At 40.9% G+C, this 26,897-nt stretch overlaps 1 protein-coding gene across 1 annotated transcript in view; it reads right to left on the bottom strand.

Moving 5' to 3' along the window:
- The window catches only part of LOC122807521 (solute carrier family 26 member 6-like), a 1,069,142-nt gene that overhangs the window by 62,825 nt on the left and 979,420 nt on the right, over window positions 1-26,897 (bottom strand). Inside the window, exons 15-16 of the mRNA XM_044078446.1 lie at window positions 23,391-23,504; window positions 12,096-12,329 (exon numbers count right to left, since the gene is read on the bottom strand). Coding sequence (XP_043934381.1) covers window positions 12,096-12,329; window positions 23,391-23,504 — 348 coding nt within the window. The remainder of the gene's footprint in view (window positions 1-12,095; window positions 12,330-23,390; window positions 23,505-26,897) is intronic.

The following is a 26,897-nucleotide window of genomic DNA, read 5'->3' on the forward strand; positions in this document are numbered from 1 at the left end:
GACTAGGGTTTGTATTGCAGTTCTGCTCAATGTGTGATTGTGGGTATGTCAGAGCATTATAATGGGTTTCAGTGAGTACAATATCCAGTGTGGAGTGTGGGTGCTGGGTATACTGTCTTTACACCATGGTACCCCCAGTACGTGTCCCAAGGTCCACTGTATGAGGACCGCTGTCACCATCAGCCATACAGGTAACTGATTACACTATCCAGCCCAATGATGCCTGTGCTGTGTGCAAAAACTCTGTAACAGAATGGACTCACTGACAAGGTAGTTAGCACTGCTAAACCTAGGTCTGTCAAATGTGTCGATGACTGTATGTGTTTGTCAATGTGTATATGACAGTATGTCATACTATGCATTGTTCATTAACACCCAGTACATCCCCCATTACCATACTGTACAAGGTCTGGTGATGTTCTTCACCTGACAGGAAACTCGGGACACGCCTCACCCTAAAAGGTCTGTTACCAGAAAAGATCCAGCCCCCACTGACACATGCTGAGGAGCTCCTTGCCAGCCTTGGTGCACCCGCTCGCCAGCCAAGCTAGCAGGCTGAAGACAGCATTGTGGAGGTGGGTGCCACCCATGCAATGGACAAGGAGCGCGCAGGTAAGGCCCCAGGGAACATAACTAGACCACTGTTGCTTATCCATTTTCATCTGTAAAGTATCTACATGCATATGTCAGATAAGATAGTCTGTTGCTGCAGTGTAGTAATGAACAGATGTGCGTAATCTCTAGTATTGTGGGGTTGTACTGTCAATGTGCTGAAATGCTGCTCCCACCCTGTACCAATGCCACAGGTGTGGCTACTGACATTACTTCTGTCTCACAATTATTTAGGTCCATCTGGTATACAACTGGGGCAGCAGTCTGTAGCTGATGAGTATGGAGTTGTTTTGTTCAGGTTTACCAATACAGTGGCCATGTTGTGGCCATGCTATTTGCTATGCACACATTTAATACACCGACCCATAATGCATGCTGTACATGTTCACTTATTGTTGGTGTTAACTGCACTGCATCACAGTGGTCACCATGGTGGCATACCTGAAGGGTATGTAAGAGTCCTGCAGTATACCTAACAACCTGTCAATGCAAGATGTGTGGACAGAGATGAACATAATGGTGGGACAAATGGCCTACAGTAGGGACATGTCTGAAACATTACCCTTGTACAGTGGCTATAACAGTGCATACACCACTATTACAATGGCAACTGTTCCTGATATAAAAACAGAAAATCCCAATACCACATTCCACACCTTTTACAACCTGTAATGTGATCCTAACATGAGCAATGAATGTGTAATATGGAATCATATATTATGACAACAAATATGGGGAATACATATTTTAACAAACACTGGAAGCATATGTGTGCACACACTCCAAATAAGATATTGTGGAAGCAGCTTGTGATGTACTGACAGCATTCACTCTTCTTGAGTACACACCTTCCATCAAGTATAGGGCCTCAATGTCACACCAATGTCATGGTCTACTGTCCAAGATGTATGTCTATGACATTTGTCCACTCACCTGCAACAGAGGCAGCCATGGCTTGCATATATCTTACAAACCATGAAGTGGATCTCATATCCAAAAGGTAGCACTCAGGAGTGGGAAAAGTAGCCTTACCTCACCATTGCATATACCATGGGAAACAGTGCAGACAGTCATGTATGTGTGTATGAAGTATGGGACAACATTGATGTAGAAAATAAACAGATGCCCATCCAAGACAGATGACAAAACATGTTGCAAACTGGTCATGGAGGCTGCCCAGAAACATGCAGCAACACTGAGGGACTTACAGGAATGTCTAGCAAGTACTGCCTGTGCAGTATCTGTGTCAACAATTGCCTGGATTCTGCATAAGTGTGGCCTATGGGTTAGGGTAATCAGGCAGAAGAGTTGTCCCACATGATACATCATCCAGGGCTCTCTACAGGTGGCATAAGCATAACATCAAGTCTCCCAAAGGCATGTGTTGCAATGTGGAATGGTGTCTTGAGACCAAGGCTCAAATCTACAGACAGTATTCATAAAAATACATGTGGTGCACAAACAAAACCTCACCCCACCCCAGGGCCACCATCCCCAATATTCAGCTTGCTGGTGCCAGTGTACACCTTTAGGTTGCTGTTCATTATCTGGAACTAGGCTGATACACATGGTGTTTGGAATTTGGAACACTGCAAAATAACACTCGTGTGGCCCATAGTTGTCAAGCATCTGCAATACTGCTGAGGATGGGGAGGTGTGTCAGCTTGAAACACAACAGTGAACTGAAGCATACACCCAAAGCTTGCTATGAATGGCTGTATCTGAACACAGTGAAGGCTATGAATTGTGCCAGACATAACTCTGACTCTACAACAATAGTGAAGCCACTGTGTGACCTCCAAGGGCTGTGCACATGAGCTGACCTTGCAATCTGGAAGAACTGGGGGACATTTGTAGGGCAGAGTAACCAAATAGTGGCAAGTAAAGATGGTCCATGCTAGTATACCCCTTCCAGGAATAGTGACTGCTGTAGTTCACTTAACAGGTGCATCAAGAAACTATTTTGTTAAGGGTGTGCACACTTATGCAAACCACATATTGTATGCATCTCATTCAGCATCTGTACAACTAACACATTTGTTTGATACTACATTGGATTGCACAGGTCATATGTCACATATCAGGTGTGTGTAATGTTAACAAAATGCAGTATTGTGGCCCCATTGCATATCATAGAAGAGGCTGGCATGTCAACAAAGGTGTGTGCATTCCTCATATCCATACTAAGCTTTGAAGGTTGTCAGTGTAACTGGATTTTATTGCACATACATGCACTGCTGATGATGAGATCTGCAAATCAAAGGACAGACATTAATTACTGACATCAGTCCTCATATCATCCCAGGTATGTGTCAGACAAACACATAGGGGCTGTGAGCAACAGAGCAAACATAACTGTCACACATATACACATTCAGCAATGGTGTGTACACTTGTGAGGTATGGTGCACAGTACATGCCAATGTGATGTACAGGTGCACAGCAATACTGTGTACATGGGTGCAGTGTGTTTCCAGGGGAAGGGGCATCACCTACTAACACAACTCATGCATCACAGAGATGTATAATGTTGGTAACAGGGATTGAGTATGGCTGCAGTGTATGCTGTTGAGTGCCATATGTCATGCATGTTAACTGTTGGGTAATGAGAGGTCTGTGTAATATCTTTGTGCCACCTCACCTGTAAGTGTGTGTGTGTGTGTGTGTGTGTGCGTGTGTGTGTGTGTGTGTGTGTGTGTGTGTGTGTGTGTGTGTGTGTGTGCGCGTGTGTATGCGTGTGTGTGTGTGTAGAAGTAAACCATAATGTACAGGTCTTAATTTAAATTTCCTGTCTGCCCCTCACAGTTGGTGAAGTGGGTCAGGGTCCCTCCTGCAGGCAAACTGATACCAGTGTCCATACAGACTCTGCCAATGAGGATAGACATAGTGAGGCACAGGCAGGGTTGTCAGGGGCTGATTCTGTGCCATTGGTTGACATCCACTTTTATCCACCCCATCCCCGCACACAGTCACAGTGCCCATACATACCCCATCACCAGTGGCCATAGATGAGGGACAGTTGGCAGGTGGTGGCATGGGACAGGAAAGTGTGGTGACTATGGCAAGTGTGTCTGTACACAGCAGCCATAGCTGGATTACTGACGAGGTACCACACAGGCAAATGTATAGGGGTGATCATAGGAGGGATGCTGGCCTTCATGCCCCTGGCAGAAGTGCCACAGCAGGTGTCACCAGATGCATGTTTCGGGCATTCATGGAGGCACAGGCATGTATGGAATGTTACACCAGAGATAGTCTGAGGCTCCATAGGACTACTTTTCCTGTTGTACATGACAACATCCATGATCTTGCAGGTGCCCACCGTTATTTTGCAGAGTTCATGGATAGACGGTTGGGTGAGATGGTGGGAATACTCGACCATGTAGCATCTGTGGTAGAGCATGTAGTGGGAGTAGGGCATCAGCCACATGGACGTAGGTCAGCAACACCAACAGGTGGAGGTCTCCATGGATGTGCAACAACTCACAGCCACTCCCGTAGTGGCAGTACCAGCACCTCGGGGGGGGGGGGTGCTGTTCATATCACAACACAGCAGGCCACATGCATGTGGTCCTGGCTGGTCCCAAGAGGGATGCAGATCCAGTGGACAAGTTTCATAATCAGGGGAGAGTACCATATCTGGGCTTCTGCCTGGTAGTGTCAGTGTAACCCCTGGCAGGCACAGTTCCTGTGTCCTTGGCCAGACACGGTGAACTGTACACCCTGCTATGTACAGTCTGTAGCCATCCAATAAACTCCTGTATAGGGCAGCCACATGGTAGAAATGTGTGCATATATACACAAACACACATCACCAACACAGCTAGGGCACCGCTATACCTACACACACCACATCTGCACAGCCCATGTAATAAAGAACCCCCTAACCCACACACATGATGTCAACCAAACAGCTCAGCCCAGGCCTCTGGCAAACCCACAACACACCCTGTGCATATGATGATACCTGTGCCAAATCCCTGTCATCCATACCATCGATGCAGGGACATGCTAATATGGCCCTGGTGCACAGGGTGAAAGTACTAAGGTTTAGCAATGTAATGCTGTTTAACATGTTTTCAGCTGGAATGATTAATGCTTACACATCAGGGTGTGTAGTTGTCCAGCCATGATGCATTATAGTTGTTATTAACACTGATTGTGGTCTTCATAATGTGTTCTTTTTGTGTTCTAGGTGTCTATGTGTTAACAGTATGTTGGTCTACTGTCCTTTCCTACAAGGGGTGTGGCACTGTGGTGACACATTGACTGTGTCATATCCCGGGTACAGCTGAACACAGGTAACAGGTCTGTATAAAAGTTACTGCATGTGCCACATGACTGATAGGTCTGAGAGGTGTATACAGGTGAGTGCATGGTGGCTGATGTAAACAGCTCTTCTACAGTGGACAATGGTAAGTGTACTGGGTGGTACACACCAAATGTTTGTGAATAACACACACACAGAGGCTCTGGTATTGATGCAATATACTGTTCACATGGATGTACTTCATTTTGCAGTGAACTCATGTTGGCCTATGTAATTCCACCAAGACAAAGTTGCCAAAACATCACATCAATAAATAATCAGTCCGCCAGTTTAATATCATTGACAATGGTACTGGCAGGGTATATGTCCTCTTCCCCAATGTAGTGCAATCCTGGAGTTGGTAAACATAGGTGTGCTGGTGTGGGTGGCACAGCCCCTCACTTTGGAGGGTGTGGGGTGGTGTAGAAACACACATAGTGTGATTAACAACTACTTAACCTGTTAACATAAACTACAGTATAACGGCACACTAAGCAGGGAGATATGCACAACAATAACGCCAATGTGGGAGGCTGAGCCCACAACAACCACACCCATGTATATATACCAACTCCAGTATCACTGTACAGCTATACAATGGGGAAGAGGGCATTTACACATCCACTACTAGTTTTGATTGAATGTATTTCCACAAGATGATTGCTTTGAAATGTTACCTTTTGCCAGTTAGTTCTCGGACAAATGATCTCCTAAAACATATATTTTCTGCAAAGTGAAGCAGATCCCTTCACATACACACACACACTTACTTGGCAACACTGAGAGTAGAACCCCTACCTAGGTACTTATTGCTACTAATGTATCTATATAAATATATATATATATATATATATATATATATATATATATATATATATATATATATATATATACATATACATATATAAATACATTTTCCCTACTGTTGAATGACTGTGCTTCATGATATGTTTGAGAAAGCATTGCACCTATCTACGGTTTAGTGGTAACTTCTTGTGGCTATGGTATGCAGGGTCCTGGGTTTCAGACTTGCATGGGCTAATTATTTTGTTGCTGGGCAGACCAAGGGCTGTTGGATACAGAGTGATTAAGGCACTTGTAAGCGGGTTTGCGCAGTGGTAAACAATGCTAACCTCCGGTTAAATATACTTACAGACAGTTAGCCTTAAAAGTGTTTAATCTGTGTGGACATTGCTTAGAACCACACAAACAGGCTTAATCCTGCTTACTACTGCTTAAAAGTGCTTACTTCCACTTACCCCCATGCTAATTTCTTTAAAAGAAAAGAAAAAAGGGGTGATAGGAAAGTGGTGAAAAAGGGGGTACAAAGAGGGAAAGATGATAGGGAAAGTAGCTAGGGATGTGCAGGATGGGTGTAGGGAAGGTCCATAGCTGTCCATTTGTTTTACAGCAACAGTTGTGCATATATACTGAATTTGGAGGTATATTTGGGCACTCAAACCCCTGAGAGAGGTGTGAAGACAACAGTAATGTGTTGTGTAGCCAATTAGACCAGATTACATGTGTACAATGGACACGTGTGCGAAATGGACAGCTATATATGGGGTGAAATCTTTCTGGGGGAACAGATTGCCCGTTTTTTTTTAAGGTGAGAGTGGGATGTTGTGGAAGGATAGTAGGTATATTTGGGGAGGTAGGTTGGGTAAGAAGACAGACAAGATAGACAAGACAGCATAAAGGGGCGGTATATGACACATGTGGGGGGTAAACACCATGGATGGGGAGGGGTGTTTGGAAATCAGAAGCCCATGACCCCCCGAATGGAAACAGTGGTACTGAGGACCCCACCCATGGGCAGCCACCACTGCACCTTCATGGTCAATACAACAATTTGTGTTTCATCAGAGTGAGCTATTTAGATACTGCTGTCTGTTCCTTCAGTGTTTTCTGTCTAAGTTTCTCTTGGTTGTACAATCTGACCTTGTACTTACAACAGTCTTATACAGACATTCCTATGCATATTTTGTTATGTAGCACAGTGTGGGTAACAGTGGTTAACACAACATTACTAGTCAGAGAATGCAACACTAAATGCCATACAATATCAGAGTAAACACAACCAGTCCAGGATTTTACTGTCATATTGTCTGGTTTATTCAGTACAACCCATACACAGTTTTTATACTGCCAGGTGACTTTCTGCTACTTTATATTTATTTTGTATGACTACTACAAGCAGGATTGTTACTCACCAGCCTCACGATGCAGCATTTGCAACCTACTGGCATGGGCTTCCTGATTCACAGCCTGTTCAGCTGCAGCTGTAAAGGGAATAGAGAAATATTTAAGCATACCTATCCATCACATACACAGGCTGGACTTTGGTAAACAGTTATTGATATGAATACTTACACGCTGCTGGGACATTATAGGTTCATAGGTTCATAGGTAGATACTAGGCTATTGGCCCTAGGGCTTATATAAGCCTAGCCAAAAAGGTACCCTGGCGTTCAGCACCCAAGAAAATTATTTTCCTGTGCCCCTGTCGAGCAGAGCCACAGAAGTGATCCCCGGGGTGAATTTCCTATTTCCCATCCAATCATCAATATTTTTCTTGAAGAGTGCTAATGAGGAGCTCTGTTTGACATAGATAGGTAGTCTGTTCCAGAGTATGGGAAGTCTCTGGGACAGGAATCTATCCCTCCAGCATGTTCTGTTTATTGTGGTGACAAGGTTTAGGTCCCTACAGCGTGTAGCTCAGAGGGATTGGGATTTCTTTAAGTGGAGCATGTCCAACAGCTCTGGGTTTGACATAGCTTTGTACATTAGGCGAGAGCGCCTCTGAGTAGGCGATATGTGACGGAGTAAAGCTGGAGGTTTTTGAGACGGTCTGCGTAGGGCATCTGTTTGAAGTCAGTAATCCTCTTTGTGAGGTATTTCTGTGCCCTTTCCAGTTGTTGTAGATGTTTTGTGAGGTACATACCAAAAGGGGCACTGTACTCTATAATGGGTCTAATGAGTGATAAGTAGAGGGGAGCAATGACCTCTTTTTTTTGGATGTGAAACCTTTTGAGATGAGGTGTGCCATGTAGAAGGATTTCCTGACCATTGTGACAATGTGATTATCAAAGGAGAGACTACTGTCCACCTGTGTCCCAAGGTCTCTTATCACACTTTCAGTGTTAAGTAGACTACAACCTATGTGGTAGTTCATGGGTACATAGTTTTTACCAAAGGGAATGACTATGCACTTTTTGGCATTGAGCTTCAGGTCATGGCTTTGACACCAGGCATCTGTCGCAGTGAGGCCCTTTTGTAGGATGTCCACATCGTTAGGAGTTTTGATTATGGCTCCTAGTTTGCACTCATCTGCAAACTTCATTAGCCAAAGACATATTGTGTTAGCCTGTACTTCAGAGAAGTAGATACCAAGCAGGAGAGGACCCAGGACTGAACCCTGTGGTACTCCACTTGTCACTGGTCTGAAGTCGGATTTGGAGTCTGCTACTTTCACAGTGTGGGTTCTCTCCATGAGCCAGTTGGCAACCCATCCTGTGACATAGAGATTTATACTTAGTTTAGTGAGTTCATCTATAATTCCAGAGTGGGGGATGGTGTTGAAAGCCTTGGCAAGATCTAGATAGGCTGTGTGAACCAACTTACCCTCATCTATGGCTTTGCTGACTGCTTCAAAGAAGTCTATCAGGTTTAGGAGATATTATCTGCCTTTTACAAACCCAAACTGGGTGGGGTCCAGAGTTTGGAGATTACCAATGTTTTTGTTCATGAGTTCCATGATGATATGTTCCATGGCCTTGCAGACCAGGCTCATCAGGCTAATGGGGTGGTAGTTCCCGGGGTCCATCGTGGCTCCCCCTTTCTGAAGTGGGATAACAGTCGTGGTGCACCATTCAGTGGGCACAAAGCCTGAGGTGAGGCTATGACTGAACATGGTACTTAGGTAGGGTGCTAGTTCGTTCTGTAGTTCATGTAGAATGCAGCCTGGGATATTGTCAGGTCCCATGGATGCTGTGTTCTTGGCTTTGGAGAGTGTGTTTTTTACCTGTGCAGCCGTGATTACAGGAACTTTGCATTCTTCTGGTGTAGAGATGGGCCCTCTAGGGGGTGAGAGGGGGGTAAAGTTAGCACTGAACCTATCTGCCAGGATGTTGGCAATATCAGTTGTTTCTGTATATTTAGTGCCATTGTGCTGTAACTCAGAGCAGATCTGAGTTTTGCCATTGAGATTCTTGACATAACTATAGAATGCTTTGTGTTGTCTTTAGAGTCAGTGGCAATTTTGTTTTCATAACTAGCTTTGGAGGATTTTATGAGGGATCTCAACTTCTTACGGAGGCTGACCAGGGAGTTCCTCCAGTCATGGGATTTTACTCTTTTTTGCAACAGTTTCTTTCTTCTGTTGTAGAGTTTGTTTATGGCAGAATACCACCAGATTGGCTTCCTTTTTTTTGGAGGATAGCATCTTGGTTCTGTTAGGGATAGCATGATCCATGCACTTGTGTAAGTGCTTATAAAGTGCATTTGTGTAGGATTCAGCAGTCGTACCTCTATTGTCCATCTGCATGGGTGTCATGAAGTTTGCCACTTCTGTCTTAAGAAGTGTGAAGCTGGCTTTGGAGAAGTTTTTTACAGTGGTTTCCCTAATGGGGGGTGGGGGCGGGATGTGGATGTCTAGGGTGATTAGCTTGTGGTTGAATCTGACCAATGAGGAATTGATCTCTAGTGTGGAACACCAGTCGCCTATGTTGGTAATGACCAGGTCTAGGATATTGCTGCCCCTGGTGGGGATGTGAGTAAGTTGATCCAAGGCATTGGAATTTATGAATTCCAGAAAATGTTGAGCAAAAGAGTTGGTGCATGAGTAGTTTTCCCAGTTAATTGTGGGGTAGTTGAAATCGCCCATTATTAGGGTGTTAGGTTGTACCCTAATATTTTCCAGTGTATCAAGAAATGAGGAGTGGGAATCCTGGGGCATGGTGGGGGTCTGTAGCAAGCTACAATTTGGATTCTGGTCTTGCCCAGAGTTAGTTGCACTTGGATAATCTCAGATGCATTATCCTGTGCAACTAGCCTGGAGGTGTGGATATCCTTAATGAATATGGACACACCTCCAGCTTTAGTGCTTCGTCCCGGGTTAGGTGGCCGAAAGGTGTGGTATGAATTATAGCCTGGTAATGCAGGGGTGCTCTCTGGAGTTTTGAACCAGGTCTCTGTCACTGCACACATGTTGATGTTCTCCATTTTAAGGAGTGCCTCAAGTGAGTGCATTTTGAGGTTTAGACTTCTAGCATTGAGTAACATTACCCTCAGATTTTGCTTGCTTGTACCTGTTACGGTGGTGAATTTGTCATTTGAATGTTGCATAAGATTTACCCCTCTGCCTTGCTTCTTGGACCCACTCATCCAAAAGCTCCCTCTTCCTCCACTTTAAGTCGGCATAGTGGTGCCAGACCTGCTCACCAGTTTGAGGGATACCAATGGCACTGGTGAGATCACGGGAGAGACAGTCCCAGGCTTCTACTTTATATTGGGAGCCCTGGTACTGGCCCTGCAGCAGTCTCTTGTCATGTTTTTTTACCAGGAGTCCTACCATGACCTTGGACTCCTGTATGCCCCAGTGCTGCACCCGGAAGCGCATGCTCTCACCAACACCAGCCATACTGCCTACAGTGGCAAGCTGCAAGCAGTTATGAGCTGTATTTCCACCTGTGGTGTTTAAATATGGCTGACTTCCTGCTCGTTGCCATGATCGGACAGTTTTGAATATGCTGAGCTAAGCTAAGCTATGGGCAAACCTGCTTAGCTAAGGTTGGTAGTGCTTAAAGGGCAGGTTCAGTACTACTTGTCAATGGGCCAATCCACTTAGCTGGGGTACTCATTGTTTAGCAGTCATATTTACACAATGCTTACACCTGGTAAGCAGAGCTGTACAGTGCTTAGCACTGCTTGTTTTTTATTTTATAGACTATCTGCTGTGTGGGATTGATTTATCATGCATTACATATTATATATTTGTTTACTGTTCCTGACATCCCCAAGTGTGCTTTTATTACATTTATTCATGTGTGACTATATTGTATGGGGCATTTGTGTTTATATGGGTTTTTCACAACTTTATTAAACTGACACCTTACATCTGGACCTACTACAGTACTCTGGTTAACAAATATATGTTATTTAGTAGCTAATTATAAAAAAATATGCTTATGTACTGCTTTCACATGTCAAATGCAATTTGGTTACAGCGGGGATTGAACTGGAAATGCCTGCTTGTTAAGCACATGCTCTGACTACTACACTATTGCAGTACTGCTTATGTTAGATGTCTTTTGCTATTTAACTTCTTGTGTTGTTTAAGCTGGACTAAGCATACCTAAGCAATAGGCACACCCACACAGCTACACTTAAACTTTATTGCATGTTTAAAAAAAAAAAAATATTTGTTGTGTTTTTTTATTTGTACCCTTCAGAATATCCATGCTAATGCTGAACCTGTTATTCTATCAACTTTCTGCTTTGTGGGACAATTGCCCCTGATGGCTTTGTCCACATTCCTTACTCTGATGGCTTGGAAGGTGTGTGCTATGTGCTTATGCTACATCTGTTATTCTATCAACATTTGGCTTGGTAGGGATGATTGTCCCTTATGGCTTTGACCAGATTTCTTACCCTGATGAGTTGGGGATGTTACAAGCATTCTCACTCATTTTAAATTGCTGAAAGGCAATTCTGGAGTGCAGGGGGCATGTGTATTGTGAGAGCTCTGCTCTCAGACAACTCCCCTGCATTCGTACATGGAACCATGTCCGTTTTAGAGCATGGCAGCTCACCTTCATACATATGAATGGTGTGCTGCTGTGCTGAACAGGAACGGTCCCTGCCGTGCAGGAATAACTTATTCTTGTACGGCTGCTTGCTGAATTTGGGGGAATGAATTACAAGGTTTACTGGATTTGGGCAGTTTAGTTACTTTAGTTAAAAGTGTGCAAGCATAAACTTCATAACAAGCAGATGGTAGTGGTACACTGTGTTCATAGAGACAAAAAGTATCTCATTATAGCTTTAGAGTTTCAGAAAAAGCAATATTTAAAATATATATTTAATGTATATTCAGGCATTCATGATCTTCAATTTCTTTTGCTTTTTTCATCCATAAATATAAAAGTTAACCACATAATCATGTCTTACTTACATTTTTTAAAACCTTTATACAGACAGTATCTGCATAGTTCAGTGTGCTGAACTCTAGTATGACTGAGTGAATGTGAGGTTTTTCAATCCCAAGGGATGCCAGGCTAAGCTTCTCTGGATCATCTTTGTCCTCATCATTAGCATTTAATTCCAGCACAGAATTCAAAGACACAGCAATGCCATTTATGTCATTGGAGATAATTTGTTCCGAGCATCCATTTTTTGCTTTAAGTTCCTAATGGAGATAAAGTAATAATGATGAATATGTATGCAGCATGTAATTTCTAGTCTTTGTTGACTGCCATCTGAGTGAAAAAGTTCTGCAGATTTTATATACTAATAATACTGAAGCAATAATTAAAAATATAACAATAAGAGTTACAATATAGAAATGTCATATAGACTGTATATTATATTCCACTAGCCTTAAAGGACAACTGCACCCACAGACTCAAAAAACATGTATTTATTTCATCATGGTTTGATGTTTCCTACATTTTAACACCACTCTGGGACTATTTAGAGCTTTTCAGATATTTTTATATGCAATTTCTGACTCTGACCACATGGGGTCTGGCATCTTGAAATAATTCTGACTGTTTAGTCTGCCTCTAAGTATCCCAGAATGCATAGTTTGTCCCCAACAAATTGCATCAGATCTGCCACATTTTCCCCTAAAGCTCCTGTCAGGGCACTGATTTTTATAGACATTCACTGCTGTGTTTTAGTCACCTACTTTTGGTTGCAATTTTATCCTTTTTTAATGACTACTTCAAATACAAGCAGTGCAAATGCTACAGAACAGAACTGAAAAGTGCATTTTATTGCTCTTTATTCTTAGAAATGCTAACTTGATTTTTTTGTGAAGGCTGAAATCTAGTTCTTCAAGGTATCTCCCCTCCCCCTTCACACCTACTTTCCCTAGCTGTCAAAGAGCTAAGGGCAATTTGACCCATTATCTGCATGTGATTGACAGCTCACAGCAGGTGACCAGACTAATGTACTGTTTTCTTGTCAGCCTTTCCTTCCTTACAGTGGGAGACCTTTTTTGTTGCACTCCTCCTGTCAAATTTAGAACCAAGCTCCATAGCACTGAGAATAATCACTGTTTTGCAAAGCATCAAACTCCCACTTATTTTCCTTCCTGTTTGGTTAAATAGCTAACAAATGATGCACTATAAACACAAAATATTTCACAGACTTGCATGACAGCACCCACGTGCTTTTTTTAAGTGGTAATTTAATAAAATTATGGTATTGCATACTTCTTGTAATCTGATGTAGTGTTGTGGTTTAATTGTGACAGACATCTGCTTCTTATGTAAAAACATACAATTAATGTTTACGCATGGTCATTGCAAATTTATACTCTTAGTTTTTGCAGCTGTTACTGTGCTTCTGCCTGTACTTTGTCACATATCGGTAGGGCTGTTCAGAAAAGTGAGATTATAGTTTGACATTTTTGCTAGGTTAAGAGTGGGCTGGGCAAGGCAGCTCTGACATCACAATGTGGGAGGTCCACTGGCTCTTCTATACAGCATGCAAATCAGGCGGTGATTATATCACTTTGGGGGAGGGAATGTCCCGGTAGCTAGAACAAGATCTCTGGCAGATGTGACATCATCATTTCAGAGCCAGCTAAAGGTTTTTCAACTTGGTTTTCAAAGTGAAAGTAAAACAGTGCAGAAAGGTAGGAAGCCTAACAGGGAACAGTTGAGTGGATTAGTTTTTAAAGCTGCATGGGTGATTTTTCAAGGCTGTGTCAATGAACAAGGACTAAAAGAGACAGCAGGTTGAGCAATCTGCTTTAATATCCCATTGTTGTCCTTTAAATGAATAGATCAAGAAATATGAGTATGCTGGCATGTTCATTTTGCTAGAAAAAAGTCAGTTCAGAATATTCTGTATAAGTTTATTTGGTCAATATTTGGTCAATATTAAAAAATCAGCACTTCAAGTAATACTGAATATAATAAAAACATGAATTTTCACTCAAGTGACAAAGAGGGATAAACCCTGACTATGACCCAGGCAACCCAGATTTGATTGGCAGCTCTTGGGCACCTGATGGACCAGCAGGGGAGGATGGGTGTGGCTATCTTTTGGAAGAGGGAATATTCTGGGCCTGATGCTAAGAGCTCTATTGGAGGTTGGGACTCATAGTCTTAGTGGGCCACACTTGGGGGATAGGCAGAAGTGAGGTAGGTGGGTATATCCTGAAGCTAGTGTGTGCTATATGCTCACCATACCTCTCATCACCCAACCTATGCAAATAGAGATGTCAGAGCAATGGGTAGAGGATTAGGTAAAATAAATCCTCCACAAGCTGCAATACAATGGTTTTTATTGACCTATTCGATCCACAGAATGCATATAGGTGCAGTCCCCTTGAGATCTGTCACAGAGTTAATAAGTGTGTCATGAACAGGGTGTGCTCTCCCAGATAGGAAACCTTCCCAGTTTGGGTCACACTGAGTCACTAGTATGGCAACTGGGAACTGTGGAAGTGGATAACTGGGATCAAGTATTGGAAACCTGAAGTCAGCAGCAGTAGTATGAAAAAAAGAACTAAAAAGTGAATTAAAATTAAATGAGTATTAGTAGCACTTAAGAGCAATAAATACCAGAATGAAGAGGGAGAACAGCTTTTAAATAATTTAAATCATAAAAAGATTACCTAGATTTCTTATCTATTAATATATGCTAGAACCAAAGGATCAAGTAAAGCATAAACTACAGAATTTTTTTATGTATCTTTTGCCTCTCCTTCTGTCATATTTGACAGATGTCCCAGTGCCCCATGTCCTTTGTTGGGTCTAACAGCTCTACAATCACCCCCGGTCCAATAGGTGCAATTTTTGCTGGGGTCAGTGAGGACCCTAAGGGAATCATGGGAGGTCTTGCTGTCCTACATTGATTCGGGAAGAGGATTCCCTTATGCCCTACTCCAGTTCTCATCCCCCTCCAGTGTATGGCTTCATGGTCTGCATCAAGGGCAGGCATGTAATGGGGGCTTGCAGCATATCATTCCAAGAACTCTGCAGCTCAACCATGCCCACTGCCCTTTTTCTCCCCTTAGACCCCACTCCCACATAATAATGCCCCAGCCTCCACCAGGGATTGTCAAGGGAATGTCCATGGGGCTGCCCAACCTCCAGGATAGGCATGCCAATCACTCCCCCGCCACCCCATCAGTTGCCTGAGTCACTAATTCAACCTGGGTTGACTGGGCTTTATCCCTGTACACCACAGGAATGGCTTATAAGCAACTGAATTAGAGGGGTATTTTTAGACTAGTATAGGAGATTGCAAAGAAAGTCTCAGCCAGGGTTGTAGATGGGTATTGTTAGTATTCCTTAACATTGCACTCATTATCATATTTTCAACTGGTTTGCATGAAAACAACTGCATCTTATAACAGCTTACCTAATACCATTCAGCTGATGGAAGAATGCCCATAAAGAGAAGTACATCTGCCCTCATCTCAGTTTCTTCCCCTTTTATGTTTTTTGATGAGAAGTAACTGGGGTTAGGGCAAGGAAAATGGTCACAGCTGTCAAAAAACTCAAGAAAGATGGTCCATAAGTTATTGGGAGATTGAGAGTGGGATAACTTACTTTTAACTGAGAAGCTTTTATCTTTTGTTATGTATTAATGAAACCCACATACTTTCTTCAAGCATTTTGAAATTAGCAGGAAATTTGTATTACAAAATGGATTAAAAATTTTAGTGAAACAGAAGGAGGTAGATATCAATCAATCAATCCATCCATCCATCCAATATTGTGAAGCACACACACACACACACACACACACACACACACACACACACACACACACACACACACACACGCACACACACACACACACACACACACACACACACATATGCACATGCACACACGCACACACACACACACACACACACACACACACACACACACACACACACACACACACACACACACACACACACACACACACACACACTGCACAATCTGCTATGCAAAATTAAGAGTCACCAATCCATCTGCTGCATGGCTTTGGAATGTTGATGAAAAACTACAGTAGCTGGAAAAAAAGCACACGTGAACAGAGGGAGTGACCATCCTGCTACTCACTGTGCCACTCTACTGTCCCACAGATTAATACAAGTTATCTATTAATTTATTAACAGTTATGTTTGCTAACACTATGAACTTAGACCGGGTGACCAAAGAACAGATCATCTCAACTGAAAGGCCTTTAAAACAAAGTATGAGATCCTTAAAGTGTATGGTTTTCCTTTCCTTCTACCTAAAAACCCCAATCATTATTAGCAGTGCATATGATGCCCTGTCCCCATTCTCTTACACTGAGGAATGGAAGGGTGGTGATGTCACATATCTCTGTCTCTGGAGTAGGGAAACTGTCACAAGGATCAGGCAGGATTTCATCAGCCCCTCTGGAAGGGGAGTGAATTTGTTTATGTGGTTGGGCAAAGATCTACAGCAGAGGAGGATATTGGGGCAAACCCCCCAAAAAACAAACACTGTCTGGGTGTAGCCACTTTCCTAAAGCCCGAAGCTGGATATGGCAAGGAAGGGCTTTATTTATCTTCTGGTACTAATGAATTTAGTGGCCTAGTCAGACTGATATTTGGTAAAGATGAAATGAGACATGCAATTGGTATAAAAGGCGCATTTGTGTAATGTGTTACGGAAATTTTTTTCACCCCTTTTAATATCAGGCTTGATAAGGAGGTGCCATCCTGTATTATCTAGGAAATTGATAGGCTCGATTGCAAGCTAAGGATAAAATCACTTTATGCAGGGTGACAATGAATTAAAACTATATACTTCTCCTTCAACATCCCTCTTTTTATGTGGTCCAGATGGAATTATGGTTTGTGTTGTGACAGCATAGCTTTATTCATTGCTTGCAATGTGGTCCTAAAATTCCATTGTGTGCTGCACTGTCATGATTATCATGATTGCTGGCTGATATCAGTCTATATGTTTACAGAATCCCTTGCTGAGATAGATGTTTGTGATACTGCCCAGCGAAAGAAACTGACAATGTCTGTCAACCTATTTGAACCAGAAATACCTTTTTCACTGTATTCTTTAAGGTTACCAGTAATGTCTGTTTTTATGATGGATGCAGCTCTGACTTCTTCACGATGATGGGAAGTTCTATAGAATCTACAAGGGCAATAACTATCTAAAGACTATCCATCAGCTGTGATTAGGAGTTAAGCTGGATCAGTCATTCAGGTAAGGACAACTGCATAATCCCTTTATCCTGCAAACAACAGTAGCTAGCCATTTGGTGAATATCCTGCATACAATTTTAAGGCAAAGCATAGAGCCATAAGATTGAAAGTGCTTTCTCCCATCACAAACCTGAGAAACCTCCTGTGAGATGGCAAGGTACTCATAAAACTTCCTGGGAGAGAAGACAGAAAAGTCAGTGAAGAAAGATGATTTTGAACTTTATTTCTCTGATACAATTGTTTAGAGAGGCCAAGTCCAGAAAGGGTCTATCCTTCTTTGTAGCCAAAAACCTTTGTTTGCTATCCTGCTCCTTACACTGAAAATAAATACTCTTTAAGTCTTGAAAGTAGGCTGCTATAGAAACTTTGAAAGACATTGTTTCTCTTGTATCCTGGGCTTTAAATTTCCTGTGGCTATCAGTCTGAGGGAATTCTAGTTCTAGTTTGCTTGAAAAAAGGAATACCCTACCTCTCAGTGAGAAGGTCTATAGAATAGCAAGTTAAGGGATAAAGGAAGAAGCTGTGAGGATGGAGAGTAGACAGAGCTGAATCACAGGTACAAGAACAGGACTGAATTTATTTAGAAGAGTTACTGTTGCCAGAGGCAGTGGTAACAGATTTAACTGATTTCTGGCCTTTAAAACTTGAGAAACTTATGAAAGCACCATAACCCCTGTTACAGGATCCAGGTTTTGAGACCGGTTGCCAAAATGCTTAGGACTAAAAGCCCTTTATTTGTCTAAAAAAGACGCTTTCATGTGCTGCTTGTGCTAGAATAAAAATAATCTGTAGAAATATGCAAATAAATCCACTCATTTTATTTGGTCTTACCTTTGTTTTCCCATTTCAAAATCAGAATATATGTGTCTGGAACAAAAAGGACCAAATGAGAAATGGGAAGAACCCTAATCTTTGCCATTGTAGCATCCCCTCATAAGACAGGTCCACTGCACAAATGTTTGTAAAAGAGATACTCAGATTTGTCAAGTTATAATCATATGATACAAAATTAAAGAACTGTTTTTTTTTTTCATTTGAATAAGCCCCTGTGCACCCAGCATGTAGGGAGGGTTTTCCTTACAGTTCCTTGCTTTGTAATTGTCAGCCTGAAGTTACTGTACCTTAGAGAAAGTGTAATCACTGACAGACAGGGAAATATCAGTATCACTGTGTTTCCTTGGGTGGGGGTGGGGGGGGGGCAACTACAAGAATAAAACTATGAACAGGGACAATACTGTCAGCAGTAAACCAAGTCAAAATAATGCAAACAAAACTATTATTCAAAATCTAACAGTTTAGTAATGAGAATGTCATTTAACGTAATAAAAACTCTCTCAGATCTGAGGAAGTCTTTGTTGTATTAGATGAAAGCTCTCATTATTAAAGTGTTTGCCTTTAAGTAGTGGTTTTATTTGTATTACTTGGGTTACAAGAAAATGCCACTGAAAATAAATTACAGTTCAAGCATTAAGATACTATTTCTATGAAAAGCAAACAACAGCACTGAAACAACTGCAGTTCTGAGCTATTAGGCTTGAGCAACTGGGATAGGTCTATAAGCTGCTGCTGTGCTTTGAGGCCAGGGCCGCCCCTCAGGCCTAGCTTGGTTCCACTTCATTACTGAAAAATACACAGTAGCATAAGCCATTCTACACATATACTAATTAAGCATAACTGACTTGTCCATGTCATTCCACATCTTAAACTCAGAATCTTTTAAACATCAGTATGATAACCAACCATAGTAATTTGAGCATTTCATAAGGCATACTGCTACGCTGACAAAGCATTTTAGAAAACAAATCCTACTTCTTTGGCTCTTTATGTCTAGGGACTGAAATTCTGACAGCAATTTTTTTTATCCCAAGTTTCTTTTAAATTCATTTGGAAATGTCAGGAGAGTGAATTCTGAACCAGTCTTCACAATATACCCACCTAGTTATAATGTTTCTCAGCAACTTTAAATCCTGCAGAATGACACCTTTTTTAGAAAACATAATTTCCCCCTAAGGGATAAAAAATTTTTGTGCACTGGATGATTTATTCAATAGACAGCCATATTCAACAAAATTCTTCTAGATTTATACAATTTCTTCCTCCCTTTCATCTTACTTTTCTGTTTTCAAAGTGGTCAGTCATTAAGTTAACAACAGTTGACATCTTGTTTTTTTTTTTGCCCCCTTTGTGTGCCCTCCAGTTGACTATCAGTTGCTTTCTGGGACTATTCCTATTGCTCCTTTTACCTTAATGTCCCTGGTATTATACTTTGGGACTGGAACAAGTGGCAGGTTGGGAAGGAGAGATGGGTTGAAGTGGGGAAGCTAATAGTGTCACATATGCTTTCTTGCACACCAGAGGATTTTTTTGTATGCCCTAATTGGGAAGAGGTAACAATATCACATGCATCATCCCGCATAACAACAGTTAGCTCCATTCCCCCCTTTAATGTAGGAATGCTAATTGCAATCTGCTTCATGATTTTAGTATCATCTGGTTGTAGGGAGAAACTCCTCTCTCCCTCCCTCCCTGTGTGAGATGGCAAGAAGCAGCTCCTTCCCATCTCCACTTCCTGGCACCTCCAGTGACCCAGCCACTTGCCAAATGCCTGTTGCTTGGGCATAGCCACTGCTGTATCCTTTTATGTCACAAAACCAGGTGCTGATGTCCTCTTGAATAATTAATTGGTCTCTTTTATTAATATGTACTTCAGAGATACAATATTAGGTTCACTGGTAATATAAACATTAATTGGGAAGGTCTATGCTTGGAATCAGTGTTTTCTTCCTTACTTGAAAAGAATTAGAATTATTACAAATACCATTTCTTTTTTTTGATATATTTGTATAATCTAATTGCAATGAAATATATACATGCTGTATAGATTAACTAGACATATTGACATACAAATTAAATTAAGACTTTAAGATTCACCTGCCTAAGAAGAGTACCTTTCCCCAAATGCTCAAAAAAGTGAAGATTGCCAACTGTATTTAAACTTTTATTGTTTTCTGTCGGCAGAATCTAGTACACCAAAAGTCACTGTAATACAATGGCTGCTTCTATTCTTCAAAGAAATTACATACAAATTAAAGTTATAACTCAATTTCAGTCCCAAGCTGATACTCTTACTTTTCCTGTACATGTACGCTTACAGTAAACAAAGCATTCTCATCAGTCTCTAGTGTGGGAGGAAGTTAAGATGTGATTTTCTATTGAGAATGTATCTCTCTATTTCTGTATCTATCTATCTATCTATCTATCTATCTATCTATCTATCTATCTATCTATCTCTCTTTGTATTCATTTATTTACATTTCTTACTCAGAATAGTCCAACTAAACAAAAGCTACCCTTTTCTGGGGAGTCCCTGGGAGGAAAGCTGCACTTAAAACAACACTTATACATCAATAGATTATCTACAAATAAATGTGCAAAGTTAAGATATCAGTCAAATATTATCAGTAGTAAATTATATAAAAAAATGAATGTATGACTTTAAGTCAACAAGGTCATACAAAGGTGATAAACATAGTAGAGTATCATACTAATAAGGGCATAATTATTTACATTTTAAATACATGCGTAAAACAATACTGTGAAATAAATTGGGAGACCAGTTCCTTTAGGGATGAATGCTTATGAGTGGATAATGTGAGTATCAAAGGCAGACTATTCAATAAAGGGATTGGAGAAATACATGAAAGTGTAGGTCAGAGTGTTAACATTGATTAGGTAATGAGGACCAGGGTTTTAGAATAGAATGAAGCTTATTATGAGGGTAAGTCGTGAAACAGTTTTCTAAAAATCTTAGTTTTTTTATAAATCCTACATTTACCATTCAGCATTATACCAGGTTCATGAAATAGAGGTACAAACCCCTGACTTTTCTCTAGGGTGCTGTGTTCAGCTCATGACTCAGGCAGTTGAAGAGCTACAAGGGGAGCAAGGAAGTAAGAGAGCTGCTGCTGATTCACTCATCTTCGGGGGAAATTATAGGTGGTTCCTGTCGGCCAATTGCCACAATGCAGACACTAGGGACATAAACTGAGAACTTGGGCTTGGTCCAGTCAAGTTGGTGATGGTAGCTCTCAAAGCATGTGTGTAGAAGCATGCACACATTAGAAGAGGGTGTAGCTAGGCATTTTTCTGTGAGCTGGGTGTTCATGTTAACTTCAATGGGGCAGAATTAGGACATAAGAAAGAAAAATGACAGAATGATGACTCTATGATTGGTTCTTGCCTGTCAGGGAATGAATGGGCCTAGAGTAGCAGTAGATTGCAGAGAACTGATGGTTGGCCAGCACTAGGGAACAAAAAAAAATGATTGGAAATCCTACATGCCTTAATTGCACTGCATCTGCATGAGGGTTTGGAAATCTTTTTCCTTAGTATATCTTGCCATAGCTCGCTTACCAGTAGTATGTCTTCTATGTTAGCCCTACTCATACCTGTAGTTTCATATGATGATATCCAGTTTGGTCATTTGAAGAAATTGTAATTTTACTAATTGTGTCATTTGCTACTTCTTGTCATGTCAAGTTTCTTCTTCCTGGCAGGTATTATTTAATTATGTTGCAGTGCACTCTTCTTAGTGGAGGTGACCTATTATAATTATACAGCTTTAATATAATTTTCTTTTCATTTATTTTACAGTACCCTCTTTAATGCGTACAGGGTCATGGGGATCCAGTATTTATCCCAAAAATCAATGGTGAGAGGGCAGAGAATATGAGATGCCAGTCCATCAGGCATGAGCACACAGGTATATGGGCATGTGCATGTGAACATGTGTGCTTGCATGGGAGCACACACATCTACACATACATGCACGCGCGCGCACACACACACACACACACACACACACACACACACACACACACACACACACACACACAAAACCAATTTAGAGAGAAACCAATTCATCTATTTCCATATCTTTGAGACGTGATAGGAAGCCAACACATGCAAAGGGCTCCTTGGAGAGGAAATGTATTTATTAACATTTGTTGACTGGGAATAATCTTACTGAGATTTAGTGGAGGTATTGGGAGAAAAGCCTCCCAGTTGTACAACAGAGATAACAAAAATCAGCTGTACATAGATATTCTTGAATGCATATACAAAACAATTACAAAATACATATGTATGTTCATAAATTGAACATATCAGTAATGAAAGTTAGAAATAAAGAATATATGGCAACAGTGAAATATAAGGTTCATAGGTAGGTACTAGGCTTTCGGCCCAAGGGCCTACATAAGCCTAGCCAGCAAGGTACCATAGCTTACGCCACCCAAGAAAGTTATTTTTCTGTGTCACTGTCCAGCATAGACACAAAAGTGATCCCTGGGGTGTATTTCCTATTTCCCATCCACTCATCAAAATTTTTATTGAAGAGTGCTAATGAAGAACTTTGCTTGACATAGATGGGTAGCTTGTTCCAGAGTATAGGAAGTCTCTGGGACAGGAATCTATCCCTTCAGTGTGTCCTGTTTATTGTGGTGACAAGGTTTAGGTCCCTAGAGAGTGTAGCTTGGATGGATTGGGATTTCTTTAGGTGTAGCATGTCCAACAGCTCTGGGTTTGACATAGCTTTATATGTTAGGCAGAGATCACCTCAGAGTAGGCGATATGCTACGGAGTAAAGCTGGAGTTTTTTGAGGCGGTCAGTGTAGGGCATTTGTTTGAGGCCAGTAATCCTCTTAATGATGTAGATAGCACAGTGGATAAAAGAGGAAGAAGAATTAGAGAGGGAGAAATTAGGATGGCAAGGGGTTAGAGACAGGATGGATGGAGAAGAAGTTCAGCTTCAAGGATAGGTCAAAGTGGAAGCTGTACTTGAATTTCTTCTACATCCATCCTATATCTGACCTCTATCTATCCTAGGAAATGAACCAGAACCAAACACTGTGAAACATTGGCATTAATTAGTATTTCACTGTGTTATATTCATATTTATTTGCCATTGTAAATGTGCTTTATATAATTAATAGTTAACTGCATAAAAAGGCCATATTGTTTTGACAAAGGAAATGCACACACCTGTTGTTTCTTTTCTTCCTTTTTAGCCTTTTCTCTCTCATGCTCGAGTGTCTTCTTTCTCTTTGCAATAGCCTTCTTCTTTGCTTCAATCAGTTTACTGACACTGATTCCACTCTGCAGAGAAACACCATCACATTTCAACATAGTTTCTTTGCATTCCTGGCCTAAGTCCAAGTGTCATCATTTAGCAGATTTAAACAACACACCATCACTAACAACACAGAACAACATTCCTTCAAGAAAAGGATGCTATAGAAAGGAAAGGGGAGAATATCAGTGTAAAAGGGTGTTTGTTATGTTGAGGAACTCACACAACCATAACATTACATCCTGGATGTCTTTCTAGTACTCGATGGGTGAGCAATTCAAGCTATGCATGTAAAATTTAGGAGGAGACTGCAGGAAGCATGCATTAGACATCTGCCGTAGCATCACCAGCAGCGTTTTGGAGACTGCATCCAACTTATAGTGCTTGGTAAATATATGGAATGTGAACCAAGTAGCATCTTGACAAATGGCTGTTGGGATTACTGTTCAGGTGAAAAAAAAAGAAAACAAAAAAAAAAAAGCAGAAGTCATCCCTGCTTAAGTTGAACATACTATAATGAGCCTCTAAAAAAGCCCAAAGCCTTCCTCTGGAATTATAGTAGACTCTAGTAAATGCAGCTGTACATTTGGAAATGGTTTGCTTCCCTGTATGTACACCTACCTTATGAAAAGCAAAAACAAAGCACAAAAGGCATTGATTAGATTTCTTGATTTTTTTTTTGTGATTAGTATTTAACAGTCAAATTGTAATGGCTGAATGTTTGGGCAGATGCTAATATTTTCCAGTGAAAGTACCTTTATGGTTTCTGGGGGGTCCTAAGAAATGAAAGTTTATAGCTTGGATCTATAAATTTGATAAAGTGTTTTTACAGGTTCAGAGTGAAGGTATTGCATGACTGATGTACAGTAGGTATAACCAGTGTATTAATCCTCCACATCCCTTTTACAAATATTGAATCTTTGGCAGACTGCTGTACACCTGTCATGTGTTTGTCACTGACAGAATAGTCAGGGACTGGATGACAGCTATGCTTTGGTCTGTGGAATTTTAAGAGTTGGAATAACTTCTGAAAATTCTGTGGCACACCACAACATCACATTGCCAGAACTTAAATAGAATAGCACATTTCAAAAATAGTGTGACAAACCCTTTGAGGTATAAGATGCAATCTTTCATCTGAGATAAATTTTCAAAATTTTAAGATAGTCATAAAACTGCAAAGATTTTCATTTGAATGTTCTAATACTTGAGTATATTGTCATTGAAACCATGTGAGATATGCTTCTGACATTTTAATAAGGTCTGCAATGTAAAACAACAAAGCTGTTGTCTTTAAAATTCTACCTTCTAGAGCACAGAAGGATGACTTTTAGTGCTCTCCTATAATAACGTATGACATGTTCAAATGAATGTAATTCTCCCAATACTGCTAGTGAAACCTTGAGGCCAAAAGCTTATTGGGACACTTCAGCCACAGTGCCACCCAGTAGCAGGTTTGATGGTGTTATGTCACTCACAAATTAGCATCTGTAGCAAACAAATCCAAAAGTTTACATGTAAAAATATGTTTCATTAGTGTTTTCTGCATGACAATGCTCCTAACTTCTACACATTAAATGGATGCTGTGTGTGATGTCTCTTTCATTAGTTTGGAAGATACAACACATTCCTTGTCAGTACTGCCTGGTTTGCTAAATTATCTTGATTTCTGTTCAGGCTACATTTTGTTTTCCAACCATACTGCCTCAAACATAGCACTAGATGTATCTTTAAACACTGTGAATTGATTCAGTTCTGGTAGATGCAGAAGTAATACCCATTCAAAGACTTGTCATAGAGGTAACTCTGGTAAGATATAAAAAGAATATATCTGTTATTCATACATATGAGCTATATTTGTACAGCTAAACACTGCAAAGTGGCATGCATGGGGCAGCAGGATTACTTTTCTGCTGCTGTACTCTTTGTAACCCCTGCAGTAGTTATTGGAGAGCTTCAGAAAATTTTGAAGCCTGGAAAAAAAAGTACATCATAGATTTAAATAGAAAAGCCATTGCAGGCAAATGTGTTTTTCTTAATAAAAAGTGTAAATCTCCATTTTGCCATATAAAAAATCTAATACAATTCCTTGGATGACAAAGGTATTAGATCAAAAATGAATGATGGATGTGGTTCACTAAGTCTTAAAGAACATGTCTAAGACTGTATAACACAACAGTGAGCAAATTAGGATGATATAATAGAGTCACAGATTCATAGGTAAGTACTGGGGGAGTTGCCTTTTCATGCCATTTTAAGCCTAGCCAGCTTCTCAAAGGTAAGAATCAAATTCTGTATCTTGTATCTGTGAGGTAAACACTTTAACCATTATGCCATTCCCCAACCCCTAGGAAGTGGTTCCTAGTGAGGATGCCTGGGAAGAATGCAAATTCAGGAAGAGGGACGTCTTTACAAACTGGGAAAATTTCAAAGACCTTTTCAGAAAGTGATTGACTGGAGGGGATTTAAAAAAAAAAAAAAACAGAGAGCTTTACAGAAAGGTAAAGTCAGACAAAGTGAGGTGGAAATCAGGAGATTAGAAGACTGGGGAGGGCCGGATAAAATACGGCTCAGCAAGCAGATCCAGCAGCTTAGAAAAAAATGTAGGGCCTCTCAGCTGAACAGTGGTCATAGTGAATTGGAAAGATGGCAAAACTATGACTGGGCTAAGAGTCTCATATCTCCAAAAACTTCTTGCTAATGAACTAGTTGAACAGAGAAGGGAGATTCCCATCACAGCTATGAAACCAGATAATGGAAAGGTGTTATGGGACACACAAAAAATAAATAATTGTGGTAAGCAATATTTTAGCAAACTTTACAGTCGGACAAGTGATCAATTCTCTGACCATTGGAGTACCTTCCTACAGCAGGCCAGACTTCCCCAGACTGGAGCTTTAGAGCAACAGATTCTTAACTGGCCTCTAACAGTAGAAGAGATAGGTTTTAGTATTAGACTCATAGGTTCATAGTTATATACTAGGCTAATGGACCACTAGGGCCTTTATAAGCCTAGCCATGCAATCCAACCTGATTATATTATTAATCATGGGTGTTTATTAGAAGGGAGTATGTTAGCTCAGAAATTTCTAGAGGTTATGTGGGGGGGTAGGTGTTAGTTTGGTTTGCCTCTATCTATCAGAGACTTGGGGGCCAGACACAGGGAGAATATCTGATTTCATCCATTGGTCAAGATTAAGCTTAAATAGGGTTAGGTATAAACTCTGCTTCATATGGATGGGGAGCCTCTTCCAGAGCATGGGGATCCTCTGAGACACATATCTGTCTTACCAATATGTCTTATTTATGTCACAAGCAAAATTTAAATCCTTGGATCTAGTGTTTCTGATGCTGTTCATTTTGTGGCTGTACAAAAGCTCCATAGATCACCTCTCAGTAACATATAGGAGACAGAGTAT

Source organism: Protopterus annectens, chromosome 7.part1 (assembly GCF_019279795.1).
Source record: "Protopterus annectens isolate FY-2018-M chromosome 7.part1, PAN1.0, whole genome shotgun sequence".
Classification (NCBI taxonomy): domain Eukaryota; kingdom Metazoa; phylum Chordata; order Ceratodontiformes; family Protopteridae; genus Protopterus; species Protopterus annectens.